At 43.6% G+C, this 16,570-nt stretch overlaps 1 protein-coding gene across 1 annotated transcript in view; it reads right to left on the bottom strand.

Moving 5' to 3' along the window:
• Positions 1 to 16,570, bottom strand: part of LAMA5 (laminin subunit alpha 5) — a 240,553-nt gene that overhangs the window by 173,704 nt on the left and 50,279 nt on the right. The window contains exon 3 of the mRNA XM_081322853.1: positions 1,478 to 1,595. Within this exon, the coding sequence (XP_081178979.1) occupies positions 1,478 to 1,595 (118 nt within the window). The remainder of the gene's footprint in view (positions 1 to 1,477; positions 1,596 to 16,570) is intronic.

The following is a 16,570-nucleotide window of genomic DNA, read 5'->3' as shown; positions in this document are numbered from 1 at the left end:
AATTGCATATAACTTCACGGATGTTGAGTCTATTGAGAAACAGGCTTGGGCTATATATATATGTCTCCATTCTCTATTGTGGCTTTGAAAGCTGAACTCGGTGTCAGGTTGATAACACCTCCATCTCTCGGTCCTCTCATTAAGTGTCCTAAGTCCCTTTTTTTTCAGTGCCGTTGTAACTTTGAACGGTCCCTAAATGAACTGTTGTAATTCGAAGACCTGTATCAGATTTGCTCTGTGAACAGTAGGCAGTTTGAGAAAACAAATTCTCTGACCGACTTTCCTTACGTTTCTTTTTCCACGGAACAGTGAAGAACACCAGGTAGCCAGAAATGCATTTTATCTAAGCTACGAAATACAGCGATTTTGATCTTTTCATAACACACGGCTGTCCTCCTGGCAAGTGGTGTGCAAACTTTGGGGATGGTTGGTGGTCTCAGAGCCCCCCTCCCATCTTTTAACTTATCTGTTAATCTTCACTTTTATCTTTTTGTCATTCAGTTTTGGAGCCTTGGTGGAGCAGTGGGCTAATGCCTCCTTAAGTAACACCAGCTGCCTGCAATTAGTGCAGGTTCGAGTCCCACCAGGCTCAAGGTTGACTCAGCCTTCCATCCTTCCGAGGTAGGTAAAATGAGGACCCAGATTGTTGGGGGCAATAAGCTGACTTTGTAATAATGCCACTTGGGGGGTGTATGAAAGCCCTAATAAGCAGGCATATACATAGAATGAAGGCTATTGCTAAGCACATTGATTTGTGCTTAGATTGTAAGCCGTCCTGAGTCTTCGGAGAAGGGCGGGATATAAATGGGATTAAAATAAAAAATAAAAAAATTATTCTGATTCAACTGTATTTTTTTACTTGATTTTATGCCCTTTTCTCTGCAAACCACGCAGAGTCACTTAAATAGGGAGATGAGCGGTGCCTAAATTTGGTAAATAAATTGAATAGATAAACTCGCCTAAGGGATGACATAAAATTGGTCACATCCAGAATAAGTAGCAATAGCAATAGTAATAGCACTTAAGACTTATATACCGCTTCATGGTGCTTTACAGCCCTCTCTAAGTGGTTTACAGAGTCAGCCTATTGACCCCCAACAATCTCGGTCCTCATTTTACCAACCTCGGAAGGATGGAAGACTGAGTCAAACTTGAGCCGGTCAGGATCGAACTGCCAAAGTGCTGGCAGACGGCACTCAGCAGAATTAGCCTGCAGTACTGCTTTCTAACCACTGCGCCACCAGGGCTCATCAAATTGGGTAATGAAGAAATGAAAAGGGAGAGTTGTCTCGGAGCTCTGTCAGGTGATGTTTCCTGTGCAAGTCGCAGCTGGAATGCAAAACCTCTGCATAGACATTTCTTCACTTACCTCTAGCGCACTTAAGGGAGAAGGGATGCTCAACATTCTTTGCAAACATCATGAATGGACAGATGGATTTCTCACGAGTAAACTATTTTAATTTGCTCTCATACTCACAGGCAAAATACTGCCAAGGATCATAGGTAACTCCGAAATCGGTTGACCGCTCAAGTACCCACAGGTCTGGACGGGGGGTATTTGCAAACTTGATCAGTACGTAGGCCACATGGAACAGCTGTGAAAGAAGCAGGGGGAAATGTACATTTTAGCACAAAACAACACAGTTCCGCTCCTCCAAGAACAAACATGAGGCAGGTATATAAAGCTGAAAGTTGTACACGGGAAAAGTGTTGTCCAGTTTTGACTGGGGCGACTACAGGTGATCCTCGACATTCAACAGTTCATTTAGTGACCATTTGAAGTTACAACGGCACTGGGGAAAAAGTGACTTATGACCGTTTTTCATACTTGTGACTGTTGCAGCCTCTCCATCGTCACGTGATCAAAATTCAAACACTTGGCAACTGACTCGTATTTATGATGGTTGCAGTGTCCCGGGGTCATGGGATCACCTTTTACGACCTTCTGACAAGCAAAATCAAAGGGGAAGCCAGATTCAGTTAAGAACTGGGTTACTAAATGAACAACTGCGTGGATTCACTTAACAACTGAGACAAGAAAGGCTGTAAAATGGGACAAAATCACTTAAGAACAACCATCTCACCTAGCAACAGAAAATTTGGGCTCAACTGTGGTCATAAGCCAAGAACTACTTGTGATAAGGAAATTAAAAAATTAGATAAAGAATCTTCCCTACATTTCATTGAGTTTTCAGAAATTGTGCTATGTTTCTTGTATATTTTTTTTATAAAAGTGTAGCAGTTAAAATTTACGATGGACCTTCTCTATAGCTTTCCTGTATGGTCCAGCCATACTCCAACTCATGAGAAAGACCATTGTCCATATGGGAGAAATTTCCCAGTCAAAGCTACAATTATTTTAATTTAGATTAATGATAAATATCAAGGAAACAGGTAGACTGAGAATCCAGGAACAAGAAGAGAATTGGCAAACTTTTTTCTGAAGAATCTGTCTGTGAAATCACTAGGAGTTATGCTTAACTGGAAGGAGGAAAAAGGAATGGAAAGTTAATGGAAAAAACCCAGGGTCAATCAGCAATTCAACAACTGTCATTAAAGAAGACAACAGCTCAAGGTTCAGAAGTCACATTAAATATAACTAATCAAGGTTCAGACGTCACACTAAGTACAAGTAATTAAAGCTGCTAGAAACATCAATCACATGCATTCTTGTGTCCCAGCAGAGGAGAGAGTGCAGGTAAGAATGGTTTATTTATTTTTTATTTATTTATTTTAATTCCATTTATATCCCGCCCTTCTCCGAAGACTCAGGGCGGCTTACAAGCTTAGCAGTAGCCTTCATTCTATGTATATGCCTGCTTATTAGGGCTTTCAGACACACCCCCAAGCGGCATTATTACAAAGTCAGCTTAATTGCCCCCAACAATCTGGGTCCTCATTTTACCTACCTCGGAAGGATGGAAGGCTGAGTCAACCTTGAGCCTGGTGGGATGCGAACCTGCACTAATTGCAGGCAGCTGGTGTTACTTAAGGAGGCATTAGCCCACTGCTCCACCAAGGTTAAACTCATCCTCACTATGGAAAAAACCTTGATTTATCATAGTAGCTCATGACATGCCCTAATTATATTACATGGAGGTATGATTGGCTTAATGGTTAAGATGCTGGCCTACAAACCAGGAGACTGGGAGTTCTTATTCCATCTTAGGCATGACAGCCGGCTGGGTGACTTTGGGTCAAACACCAGAAAATGGTGAGTTCTAGTTCCGCCTTAGGCATCAAAGCCTGCTACGTGACTTTGGGACAGTCATTCTCTCTCAGCCCAATGTATCCCGTAGGGTTGTTGTGGAGAAAATAAGAGGAGAAAGGAAAGCATGTTTGCCTCCTTGACTTACTTTCAAAGTAATTAAAGGTAAAGGTAAAGGTTCCCCCGCACATGCGTACTAGTCGTTTCCGACTCTAGGGGCCGGTGCTCATCTCCGTTTCAAAGCCGAAGAGCCAGCGCTTGTCCAAGGACGTCTCCGTGGTCATGTGGCCGGCATGACTAGATGCCAAAGGCGCACGGAACGCTGTTACCTTCCCACCGTAGTGGTCTCTATTTTTCTACTTGCATTTTTACGTGCTTTTGAACTGTTAGGTTGGCAGAAGCTGGGACGAGTAACAGGCGCTCACTCTGCTACGCGGCACTTGGGATTCGACCCACCAAACTGCTGATCTTCTGATCGACAGGCTCAGCGTCCTAAGCCACTGAGCCACCACGTCCCTTCAAAGTAATTAAGGCAGGATAAAAAAAATCTAATCAACAAGCAAACACATAAATCTTCTCCAGAGGGGTACAATGTCCTTCCTCAGAACCAAGTCTTTGGGGGCAGGTGGCTGTAGAAAGAGACCATCTTTTTCTGAGAAGGAGATGGTTTGGTGGGTGCTGGGAAGTTTAGCACTATCTACTTGCTAACTATGATATAGCTAGCAATAGGAAATAAGCTGCAAGGTTCTGCAAAATACCAAGGCAAATCCACACTCTGAATAGCCTGTGTTGGGAAGCTGCCAGCTAAACTTGAAAGGAGGAAGAATTAGGCAAGAGCCTTTACAAGTGGCTTGCCCTTACTGTAAACACAGCCTAATTGAGGAACCACCAAGCACTCTTGAACCACTGATAGGTGCATTGCTTAACCGACGGAACTCTGAGTAGGGCGACCCTGTGGGAGCGAACCGGGCAATGGGAGGTTGACAATGGCAGCAGGTGGTCTCGCAAATACCCCGGGCCTAAGCCATGTAGGGCTTTAAAGGTAAATACCAGCACCTTGAATCGCACCTGGAGGACAACCAGAAGCCAATGAAGCTCGCGCAGGAGTGGAGTAACATGGGAGTATCGAGGAACTCCCATAAGTACCCACGCGGCCGCATTTTGCACCAGCTGAAGCCTCCGGGTGCACTTCAAGGGCAGCCCCATGTAGAGAGCGTTACAGTAATCCAGGCGAGAAGTGACAAGGGCATAGGTGAAGCATTTCATTTCAGAAATGAAATCCCACTCCATTCTGGGCACTGATGATGTTACCTAGTTGGATACTGAGACGTCTGTAAGAAAACAAGCAAGCTCAGAGAGCACCAAGGACCCCTCATTTCAAAGCGAGCTACAAATATTCTCTTCTCTGGGTACTAATTATTGCTGTTAAAACACACCCATCCCTGGGGTGGGGGGAAGGAATTCAAGCCAGCCATATGGAAAGGAAACTCTCCTTTATATAAATATACATCCAATCAGTTGCCGAGACAAGGTAGCTTCTGATAACACCGTCACAACCCTCAATCCAAGGTCCTCCCAATTTGTTTGAAGACTGATTTATGCAGCCATATTCTTGTCAAGTCTGAAAAAAGCATGCAGCTTAAAAATGTCAGCGCTGGGTGGGGAGGAACAAAAAAACGACCTCAGCAACAGGATTCCTCTTTTTTAAGCTGGCACCGGCTTTCTCCAAAAAATCTTCACTTTGTCATCCTGTCAAAAAGTTCTATTTAAAAACACGCCACCACCCCTAAAATGGCCCTCATTTTATCAGTAGGGGAAGAATGTTTGAAGTACAACAACGGAAATGTGATGCCTACAGAAACATGGGTCTTCCAGTGTCCAAAGGAAGGGAATAAAATGTCACTACATGAACTCCTGTTAAATCAAGGGCTACCCGTAGCCGTGAGCCACCCGAAGTGATTGGCAGGCCAGCAGCTTGTCAATCGCATTTCTGTATTAAATAAATAAACAGCTCCACCAGTTGTGCAACACCGTAAAAAGAAAAGAGAATCTGTGAGGAAAAAGTAAGAGAAACACACATTTCTATATTTTAGATATCTTGTGGGCTGGATTCTATTCTCAAAACAACTATGAAAATGAGGAAAATTTAATTATACGCTACTCCCGGAAAACGGAAGGGGTTTTTTTCTCCGTTTTTCCTGAACTGGGATTATTTGCAAAGAAAACTATGGAAGTATCTAGGATTCAGATTCTGCTTTTAATTAATATTATACTAATCACAGGATCTAGCTGTATGTTGTTGCTTCTCCTGGCAACTGTATGGAGATTCATATTCAGTTCCGGAACAATAAATATTCTTCTCTAAATAACATTAATGAAAAAGGTTTTACTATTGTTCTTTTTTTTGTTTGTAAGGTCATTTCTATCCTGTGTTCTTGTTGCTTCACAGTGTTTATGCAGAAACTGTTTTATTTCCTAAATTATCATCCCGAGAAATTCTTTTGTTCCTTTCCTCTTTCTTAAAAGAACTAAGAAATTTCTATAAACATCTGTTACATTATTCCACCTTAATCGTCCTTTTGGCTATGTTCGTTTTAATTCACAGGTTTAGTAGTTAACTGATTTTTTAAAAAAGTAAATTGATGTTCTGAGAAAAGGATACCAAAAAGTTTCACTTCAACAACAAATGAAATTCCGTTCCTTCCCCCCTCGAAAAAAATATATCAAAGCTATATAGTTAGTATATTTTTATTCTTTCCATTGTTTTAAGATGCTTTAAGATGTTTTAAAGGGACACGGTGGCTCACTGGGTTAGGACGCTGAGCTTGTCGATCGGAAGGTCGGCAGTTTGGCGGGTCGAATCCCGAGTGCCGCATAGCAGAGTGAGCGCCTGTTACTTGTCCCAGCTTCTGCCAACCTAGCAGTTCGAAAGCACGTAAAAATGCAAGTAGAAAAATAGGGACCACTACGGTGGGAAGGTAACAGCGTTCCGTGCGCCTTTGGTGTCTAGTCATGCCGGCCACATGACCACGGAGACGTCCTCGGACAAGCGCTGGCTCTTCGGCTTTGAAACGGAGATGAGCCCCTAGAGTCGGAAACGACTAGCACGCATGGGCAGGGGAACCTTTACCTTTTTAAAGATGTTTTAACTGTAATATATTTTAATAGTTTAAAAACTGTAATATATTTTTTGAATTGTAAGCTGCCCAGGGTGGCTACAGAAATTGAACAAGTAAAGAACTAAAAATAAAAGATAAACTTATTGAAGGATCGTTCATCAGTATTTAAATATGACAGCTTCAAATAACGCTTGTGGCCTTTAAATCAACTGCTTAGCATTTTGAAGGTTAAAATATAACGTAAAAGAAATGCACGTGCCTTTTTTTGAGGGGGGGGGCACGATAACTTACTAGATGTTCCATTGCTTTGTAATGTGGAAAAAAGAAACGTACATACACAAAAATGGAAAACCCAGCCAGACCTACATTCCTGAAAAGGTGAAGCAGTTCTTATCTTCCTACAGTAGGATAATTATGGAGGAATCCAGCTAGAAAGGAATACAAATCAAACCTCTCCCTTTTTGATTCCTACAAAGAATTTGCTGGATTATATATAATATTGCAGCATTCAGAGGAGGGGAGCAGGGTGAGACAGCCTTTAAAACACTGATAAAAAGGTTGACCGTGTCTATAAAATAATAAAAGTTTGAGATATTAATCTCAAACAAAACATAGGTAAAGGTAAAGGTTGCCCCGCACATGTGTGCTAGTCGTTTCTGACTCTAGGGGCCGGTGCTCATCTCTGTTTCAAAGCCAAAGACCCAGCGCTTGTCCGAGGACGTCTCCGTGGTCATGTGGACGGCATGACTAGATGCCAAAGGCGCGCGGAACGCTGTTACCTTCCCACCGTAGTGGTCCCTATTTTTCTACTTGCATTTTTACGTGCTTTCGAACTGCTAGGTTGGCAGAAGCTGGGATGAGTAACAGGCGCTCACTCTGTTACGCGGCACTCGGGATTCGACCCGCCAAACTGCCGACCTTCTGATCAACAAGCTCAGCGTCCTAACCCGCTGAGCCACCGCGTCCCTTAAACAAAACATACACCACAGCAAAGGCCACAATTTATCTGCTCAGCATATTTCTCCATAATCAGAAGTGAATCCATATTCTAAATATAATAATGGAGTCCTTGGTTTATGACCACGATTGAGCCCAACGTGCCTGTTGCTAAGGGAGACAGTTTTAAGTGTGTTTTGCCCCATTTTATGATCTCTATTGCCACAGCTGTTAAGTGACTCACTGCAGCTATTAAGGTAGTAACACGGTTGCTAAGTGAATCAGCCTCCCCATTGACTTTGCTTGTCGGAAGGTCACAAAAGGAGATTACGTGACCCCGGGATACTGCAATCGTCATAAATACAAACCAGTTGTCAATCATCCAGATTTTGTTCATGTGACAATTGGGGATGCTGCAACCGTCGTGTAAACAAAGGTCATAAGTCACTTTTTTCAGTCTGATTGTAACTTCAGTCACTAAATGAACTGTTGTAAGTCGAGGACTACTTTCCTGGATGTTTGTACAGATAGTCCTCCACTTACAACTGTTCACTTAGTGACAGTTCAAAGTTATGACAAACCTCACCAAGTTACTTACGACCCATTTTGAAGTTCCAATAGCAATTCCCCTCCTGACATGTGATCACATTTAGAGGACATAGTAACTGTTCCACATTTACAGCCATTTGTAGCATCCTACGGTCAGGTGACAAGAATTTACTCTTTTTTTCTTTTTTTTTCCAAAACTAGCGTTGACTTTTGGTTTCCAGCAAAAAAACGCCCATTAGACATAATAGCTTTGCTTAACAACTGTGGCATTTGCTTCATAGACAAAAGGTTGACTTAATGACCGCAGTGTTTCTTGAACGAGGACTACATGTATGCAGAATCGAAGTATCAAAAACAATAAAAAAACCACGACCTAATATACAACATCCATTGATTTTTAGACACAGTGGATCTAAACGGAGCAATTACACTGAAGAAACCTTTTTGGAGGATATAACATTTAGTTTATTTCAGATTACTGGGAATTTTCGCTTTGTTGTTTTTTTTTGCATGCCATTCAACAAGGGCAGATGGGCGCCATCAGCCCTCAGCTGGCAAAGTCTGGATAGGCCAGGGGTAGGCAACCTTGGCTCTTTTATGACTCGTGGACTTCAAGTCCCAGAATTTCTGAGCCGGCATAGCTATAGGGTATAGGTCTCCTGCTTGAGCAGGAAGTTGGACTAGATAGACCCCAACCTTTGCGGCTTGGTGGCCTGGGAGTTGGACTAGAACAGGGGTAGGCCACCTTGGCTCTTTTACGACTCGTGCAACTCCCAGAATTCCTGAGCCAGCATGGCTCAGCTTGGAAACCTCTCCCTTTCCCCTCAACATGGCTGGCTCAGGAATTCTGGGATTTGAAGTCCACGAGTCATAAAAGAGCCAAGTTTGCCTACCCCTGGACTAGAACAATAGTCCCCAATCTTTGCAGCTTGGTGGCCCGGCTGGAGGGAGAGGGGAACTGGGCCACGTGAGATGTGGGTCCATGCGCGCAAGCAGCTCGACTCACACAAGTGGCAGACCGGCATCAATGCCCATGCACACGCACCTCGACTAGTTGAGCTGCACACACGCCAGCCCGCCACTCTCAAGGTCTGGTTCCCCTCTTCCCCCCCCAGCCGTGTGAGGTGCATTGTGCGAGCCACGAGTGCAGGCGTCTGTGCCAGCCCGCCCCTCGCGTGAGTCCAGCTATGCATGTGCATGCACACTGCGCCGCCATTCACGGCCGTGTTTCAAATAGGCCACGGGGGTTGGGGACCCCTGGAGTAGAAGACCTCCACGGTCTCTTCCAACTCTGTTGCTCTGTTAATCTGTGCAAGATGGGCACTATCAGCCCTCAGCTGGCAAAGTCTGGATAGGCCAGGGGTAGGCAACCTTGGCTCTTCTATGACTCGTGGACTTCAACTCCCAGAATTCCTGAGCCAGCTATACTTGGCAACTGGTTCATACTTATAACCAGTGCTGTGTCCCAAGGTCATGTGATCCCCCTTTTGCGACCTCCTGACAAGCAAAGTCAACGAGGAAGCCAGATTCACTTAACAACCGGGTTACTAACTTATCAACTGCAGTCTTTCACTTAACAACTCCGGGAAGAAAGGTCGTAAAATGGGGCAAAACTCACTTAACAAACGTCTCTCTTAACAACAGAAAGTTGGGGCTGAATTGTGGTCATAAGTTGAGGACTACCTGTATTATGATTGGGCTGATTTTTCTGCCTTATGCTACTGAAAGGCAATAACATCACGCTCGATCTGAAGTGAAGATTCTTCTTTAATTATCGAATCAGATCAAACTTGATCTGATTTGATAATTAAAGAAGAATCTTCACTTCAGTCGGATGAACTAGAAGATATAGACCAGACCTAATACCAGGACCTGAACGCTCATAGATTATCTTGAAAAAACTTTTTCTCCAAAAAAAAAGATCTGTAACTAGATTTTAACTGATTAGTGCTTAACCTGGAAACTAGATCTCAACTAATAATCATAATTGGGACTAGAATTTCCGTTGCTAAGCGAGGCAATTTTTAGGTATTCACAGCCAATTTTACCACCTTTCTTGCCACAGTTGTTAATTGAATCACTGCAATTGTTAAGCGAGTCACACGGTCATTAAATGAATCCAGCTTCCTTCCTTGACTGCTGACGAGCCAGGTGAGAAGGGACTCAGATTCCGTACAATTCTCCCATTTATAATCATTGACTACTCAACAGAAATGGGGAAAAATGGCAAATTTCCCAGGCCTGCAGATGTACCCTCCTCATATTTTCTTCACAAAATGTGAGGATTGTGTTTCCAGTCAAGCCTTAATTGCATATAACTTCACGGATGTTGACTCTATTGAGAAAGAGGCTTGGGCTATATATATATATATGTCTCCATTCTCTATTGTGGCTTTGAAAGCTGAACTCGGTGTCAGGTTGATAACACCTCCATCTCTCGGTCCTCTGATCCTTGTTTCTTGTCCAGGAATTTATTTCCAGCCTTCAAACTGACCTGAACCCATTTTCTACATCCAATCTAACCTCTTGGGTTTGACTGCCAAACAAAACAACTTAATTTAATTCCACTAAAAGCAAAGCTTTTAGCAAAGCCTAATCAGGTTCCGACTGAGTGCTCATCATCTGAAAGAAATCTTAATGAGTTGCTCTCATTTTATGTCATCCAGATGAAGAGAAGGAACCTCAAGTTCCTCCCATGAAAACCATCATCACCACCACCACCAGCAGCAATCTCCACTGGAATGAAGGGCAGAGAAGGGGAAAGTTGCACAAAGTAATTAAATGAAGGAAAGTCCTTCACCCAAACTGGATCAAGTAATAGAGGCAATTCACAGCTCTAAGTTATAATGCAAACTGTTGACAGTGAAATCAGTTTTATATATATTTATATTTATTAAATTTTTATACCGCCCTTCTCCCGAAGGACTCAGGGCGGTGTACAGGGCAGTAAATATTAAAAAGCAAAGTACAAAAGTTAAAAACAATTAAATAATTTATGCCCGATCTATACAATAGTTAAAACCATATTAAAACCCAACCCCAAACCCATCAGACCAGGCCGGATTGCTCAAATAAATAAGTTTTTAGATCCCACCGGAAGGAGCAAAGGTCGGGGGCCATCCGGAGCTCAACTGGCAAGCGGTTCCACAGGTCTGGCGCGCCCACAGAGAACGCCCTCCCCCTGGGGGCCACCAGTCGACATTCTCTGATCAGAGGCACCCTGAGGAGGCCCTCTCTGTGGGAGCGCACAGGACGGAGGGAAGTTGACGCCGGCCGCAGGTGCTGCCGTAGGTACTCCGGACCCATGCCATGTAGGGCTTTGTAGATCATTACCAGCACCTTGAATCTCACCCGGAGGACAACTGGCAGCCAATGCAGCTCGCGGAGCAAAGGTGTAACATGGGAGTATCGGGAGACTCCCAACACAACTCGCGCGGCTGCATTCTGCACCAGTTGGAGCCTCCGAGTGGTCTTCAAGGGCAGCCCCATGTAGAGAGCATTACAGTAGTCCAAACGAGAGGTCACGAGTTGCAGCCTCTAAATTTCAAACTGGTACTGCATGCATCACATCTAGCAGATGAAGTCTTAGTACCGCTTTGCAATGCCACGACAAGAAGAGACTTGAAACACTGCATTCAGTTTTGGTCACCGCAATATAAAAAAAGACGTTGAGGCTTTAGAAACAGTGCAGAGAAGAGCAACAAAAACGATTAGGGGACTGGAGGCTAAAACATACGAACAACGATTGGAGGAACTGGGTATGTTTAGTCTAAAGAAGAGAAGCACCTGGAGTGACACGATAGCAGTCTTCCAATATTTGAGGGGCTGCCACAAAGAAGATGGGGGTCAAGCTATTCTCCAAAGCACTGGAAGCCAGGGGCAAGAAACAACAGATGAAAACTAATCAAGGACAGAACCATGCCAGAAATAAGGAGAAATTTCCTGATAGTTAGAACAATTAACGAGTGGAACAGCTTGCCTCCAGAAATTGTGGATGCTCCATCACTGAAGGTAGTAATAATAATAATAATAATAATAATAATAATAATAATAATAATAATAATAATAATAATAATAATAATAATAATAATAATAATAATAATAATAATAATAAGAAGAAGAAGAAGAAGAAGAAGAAGAAGAAGAAGAAGAAGAAGAAGAAGAAGAAGAAGAAGTTGTTGGAAGGGACCTTGGAGGTCATCTAGCCCAACCCCCTGCTCAGGCAGGAAACCTTATACCATTTTGGACAAATGGCTGCCCAGTCTCTTCTTAAAAACTTCCAGTGTTGGAGCATTCACAGCTTCTGGAGGAAGGTTGTTCCACTGGCCTGGCCGCCCAGGGGGGAGGGGGGGGAGATAGGGAATGTGTGAGCACTTGTGCGGCCCGGTTCCAAATGGGCCAAGGGTTGGGGACCCCTGGACTAGAAGACCTCCAAGGTCCCTTCCAACTCTGTTATTTTGTTATTGACGGGAAAAGGCAATGAACATTTTTAAATATAATTTTTATGTATATTGTCAAGAAATATTACAGTAAAGGATAAAAAGTATCATTTAATTATATGGTTAACAAAATCACGAAAGTAGCTATAGAAAGCAAAATCAAAACAAACACCATTCAGAGGAGGAGGAGGGGGGTGTTGCAGAGGACAGCCCTGAGGCTTCGCAGAGCCCTCAGCCAGGCCCCTCCCATCTGGTTACGACGCAGACCCAGCTGTGTGAGCCTGACAGCGTGGATGAAGATGACCCACAGCTGGCCCTGTTCAAGGATGCCCGACGCAGGAGGCAGTCAAGCAGGAGTAAACAGAGGAAGGCAATGGGGCACCTCGGAAGGAGGCAGAGAGAAGCCACGCCTTGAACTGCTTAAAAGGGGAATGCGTGGGAGGGCTGGTTTGCTGAAGGCAACCGTTTGAATAGCTCCTGTTTCATGGTTCGTGTTTTTGTTTTGCTCTGTTTGCTCTGTTTTGTGTCAATAAATTTGGCAGTCTTAGTTCCAGCCTCTTGCCTTTTTGTAAAGGGGTTGTCCCTGCCTTTTCTGCAGGGCCAGTAGTAGGCTGGTACAGAACATCTCCCTCCAGCCAGGCCACCAAGCCGCAAAGGTTGGGGACTATTGTTCTAGTAGTCCAAGGGTAGGCAAACTTGGCTCTTTTATGACTCATGGACTTCAACTCCCAGAATTCCTCAGCCAGCCATGCTGAGGGGAAAGGGAGAGGTTTCCAAGCTGAGCCATGCTGGCTCAGGAATTCTGGGAGTTGAAGTCCACACGTCATGACGCGGCCATAGTTCCCCCATGCTGGCTCAGGAATTCTGGGAGTTGAAGTCCACGAGTCATAAAAGAGCCAAGGTTGCCTACCCCTGTTCTAGTCCAACTCCCTGCTCAAGCAGGAGACCCTATACCATTTCAGACAAATGGTTTCCAGTCTCTTCTTAAAAACATCCAGAGATGGAGCACCCACAGCTTTTAGAGGCAAGTCATTCCACTGGTTAATTATTAGTGTTTTCTGCTAATAGAATCTTCCTTTTCTCCATAGATTAGCAGGATATAAAACCCTGAACACAGCCATGTGTACCCCAGTTGGGATTGTGCAATGCTAACTTCACATTAACTCAATGCAACTTGCTATCAATTTACAATCCATACTAATTTGATTCTTATATTAAGTCCTACTCAAAGCAATCCTCCTCTATGTCTAAGCAAAAACAGTCATCCCATGTGGGTCCCAAATTATGCCATGGCCTGATACAACCAGTCCTTGACTTACAACGTTTCATTTAGGGACCATTCAAAGTTACCATGGCTATGGAAAAAAAGTGATTTATGATCGTTTTTACAACAGTTGCACCACCCCATCCATGATCATGTGATCGAAATTCAGACGCATGGCAACTGGCATCAGAGGGATAGAATCAAGATCACGTGAAGTGTTGATACCACTTTACAATGCCTTGGTAAGGCCACACTTGGAATACTGCATCCAGTTTTGGTCACCATGATGTAAAAAAGATGTTTAGACTCTGGAAAGAGTACAGAGAAGAGCAACCAAGATGATCAGAGGACTGGAGGATAAAACATATAAGGAACAGTCGCTGGAATTGGGTATGTCTAGTTTAATGAAGAGAAGGACGAGGGGTGACATGATAGCAGTGTTCCAATATCTCAGGGGTTGCCACAAAGAAGAGGGAGTCAAGTTATTCTCCAAAGCACCTGAAGGCAGGACAAGAAGCAACAGATGGAAACTAGTCAAGGAGCGAAGCAACCTAGAACTAAGGAGAAATTTCCTGACAGTTAGAACAATTAACCAGTGGAACAACCTGCCTCCAAAAGCGGTGAATGCTCCAACACTGGAAGTTTTTAAGCAGAGACTGGACAGCCATTTGACTGAAATGGTATAGGGTTTCCTACCTGAGCAGGGGGTTGGACTAGATGACCCCAAGGTCCCTTCCAACTTTATTATTATTATTATTATTATTATTATTATTATTATTATTGTTGTTGTTGTTGTTGTTGTTGTTGTTGTTGTTGTTGTTGTTGTTGATTAATTACAACTGCAGTGTTCTGGGGTCATGTGATCCCCTTTTGTGACCTGATAAGCAAAGTTAGTGGGGAAGCCGGTCGTAATATGAGGAAAACTCACTTAACAAGTGTCTCGCTTAGCAACAGGAATGTTGGGCTCAATTGTCATCGTAAGTCGAGGACTACATAACAGACCGACTGTATTCCATTACTAAAGGTCATCCTCAGTTAGCCTTCAGGGTAAAAAAGGGACTTTTTTTCCCATGATTTCTTCACAGACATGTAACAGCTGCTCTAAGCCGGTTGCAAACAGCTCCTTCCATCCAGAACAGCAGCTGCAGCAACTTTTTCTGCCCAGAATATAATTAAATGCCAAAGATAATTATCTGCTACAAGAAGTACACTGCGACTGCATGAGGAATTTCAAGCTCTGCCCTTTCGCTGGGAGATGTCATATTACTTAAGTTCTTTTTGTAAAAAAAATGTTCCAAGGAATGAAAAGGTCACTTTGTAGTTTAAGAAATCCCGACCTACTGTTCTGCAAAAAATTCAGCTGCCGACAGTATTATATTTGGGCATCCCTGGAACACACTTTGGAAATGATCAAAGTCAATAGAGGGTGCTTTCACACTTTTAATTAATTTATTTATCCATGGTATAGGGTGGCTCAGGTCATATATAGGTAACAGAATAACAGAGAGTGGGAAGAGAACTTAGAGGTCTTCTAATCCAACCCCTTGCTCACGCAGGAAACCCCACACCAGGGGTCTTCAAACTTGGCCCTTTTATGACTTGTGGACTTCAACTCCCAGAATTCCTCAGCCAGTATGCCTGGCTGACGAATTCTGGGAGTTGAAGTCCACAAGTCATAAAAGGGCCAAGTTTGAAGACCCCTGCCATAGAGAATTGGGACCACCACTGAGAAGGTCCTTATTTGTGGTCCCACCAGAAGTATATCCCTAATCCATGTGACCCATAACATACCCTGCCTTTTTATCCAGGTGGGTTGTGTAGATGTAACAGGGAAGAGGCTGGCCTTCAAGCAGCCTGGCCGCAAGTCAAGTAGGGCATTAAAAGTGATAAACAGTACTCTTAATTTGTTACTAAACTGATTCATTTCTTTTTGCATCTCCACAATGCAAGTAGTCCTCCACGTGCGTCCACAATGGAGCCCAAAATTTCCATTGGTAAGCAAGACAGTTCTTAAGTGAGTTTTGATCCATTTTACAGCCTTGCTTGCCACGGTTGCTAAGTGAATCACTGCAGTTGCTAAGTTAGGAACATGGTTGTTCAACTGAATCTGCTCACCCCCTTGACACTGCTTGTCAGAAGGTCACAAAAGGTGATTGCAATGACCCTGAGACAGTGCGACCATTCTAAATATGAGACAGTTGTCAAGTGTCTGAACTTGATCATGTGACCATGGGGATATTGCAACTGTCGTAAGTGTGGAAAAAAACGCTCATTTTTTTCAGTACTGTTGTAACTTCCAATGTTCACTAAATGAACTGCTGTAACTTGAGGACTACCTGTACCCATTCTTGCATTCACAAATGTCAGAAAAGATGAATCCTGAGAAATAAGCTCCTTGGTCTATGAATGAACCCCGGGCACACACACTCCACACTCCACAATACTAAAAGCTGAAGTCAAGTGTATGACGCATGGTGAGTGACCGGAAGATCTGAATGATGCAGGCTGCAATCACACAGGTGGTCTTCAACTTACGATCTTAACTGGGCCCATCACTACAGTCGGACATTGCAAGAGTTGCCAAAGGGTCACCATGTAACTGCCCCCAATTTTACAGCCTTTTGCGGTATCCCCGGCGATTTTTAACGAGACGTTTCAGTGTATTTTTATTTGCTAGCACCTCCAGATCTGAAATGAAATGCTACAATTCTAGGGAAACGTAGACGATTTCCACAAATGTTTACATTTATTTCTGGAGAACGGTGTCCCCTCTTCACCAGCTCTCCACCAACTCTCAGTTTGAAACCCGACACTCAGCAACTCATTTTCTCTAAATCCCCAAGCTGGAACTTCCTGAGCTGTTGACCTTTCCTAAGGTCAGCTCTGCTTCTCATATCTACGTGTTTGCAAGAGGGCTGGTGCATTTAGCGAGGACCATGACAGATAGCATAGTTAGTATCTGCATAAGTACACTCAAAGAGAAACTGTAACCCAGGAAACTATATTGTAAACTGGGAAAGGAAGGCATTTGCAGGGAAGCAAATGTAACAGCGGT

The sequence above is a fragment of the Vipera berus genome (genome assembly GCF_964194415.1).
Source record: "Vipera berus genome assembly, chromosome: 3".
Classification (NCBI taxonomy): domain Eukaryota; kingdom Metazoa; phylum Chordata; class Lepidosauria; order Squamata; family Viperidae; genus Vipera; species Vipera berus.
Note: the sequence above shows the minus strand (reverse complement) of the source record. Positions and strands in the feature narration are given on the sequence as shown.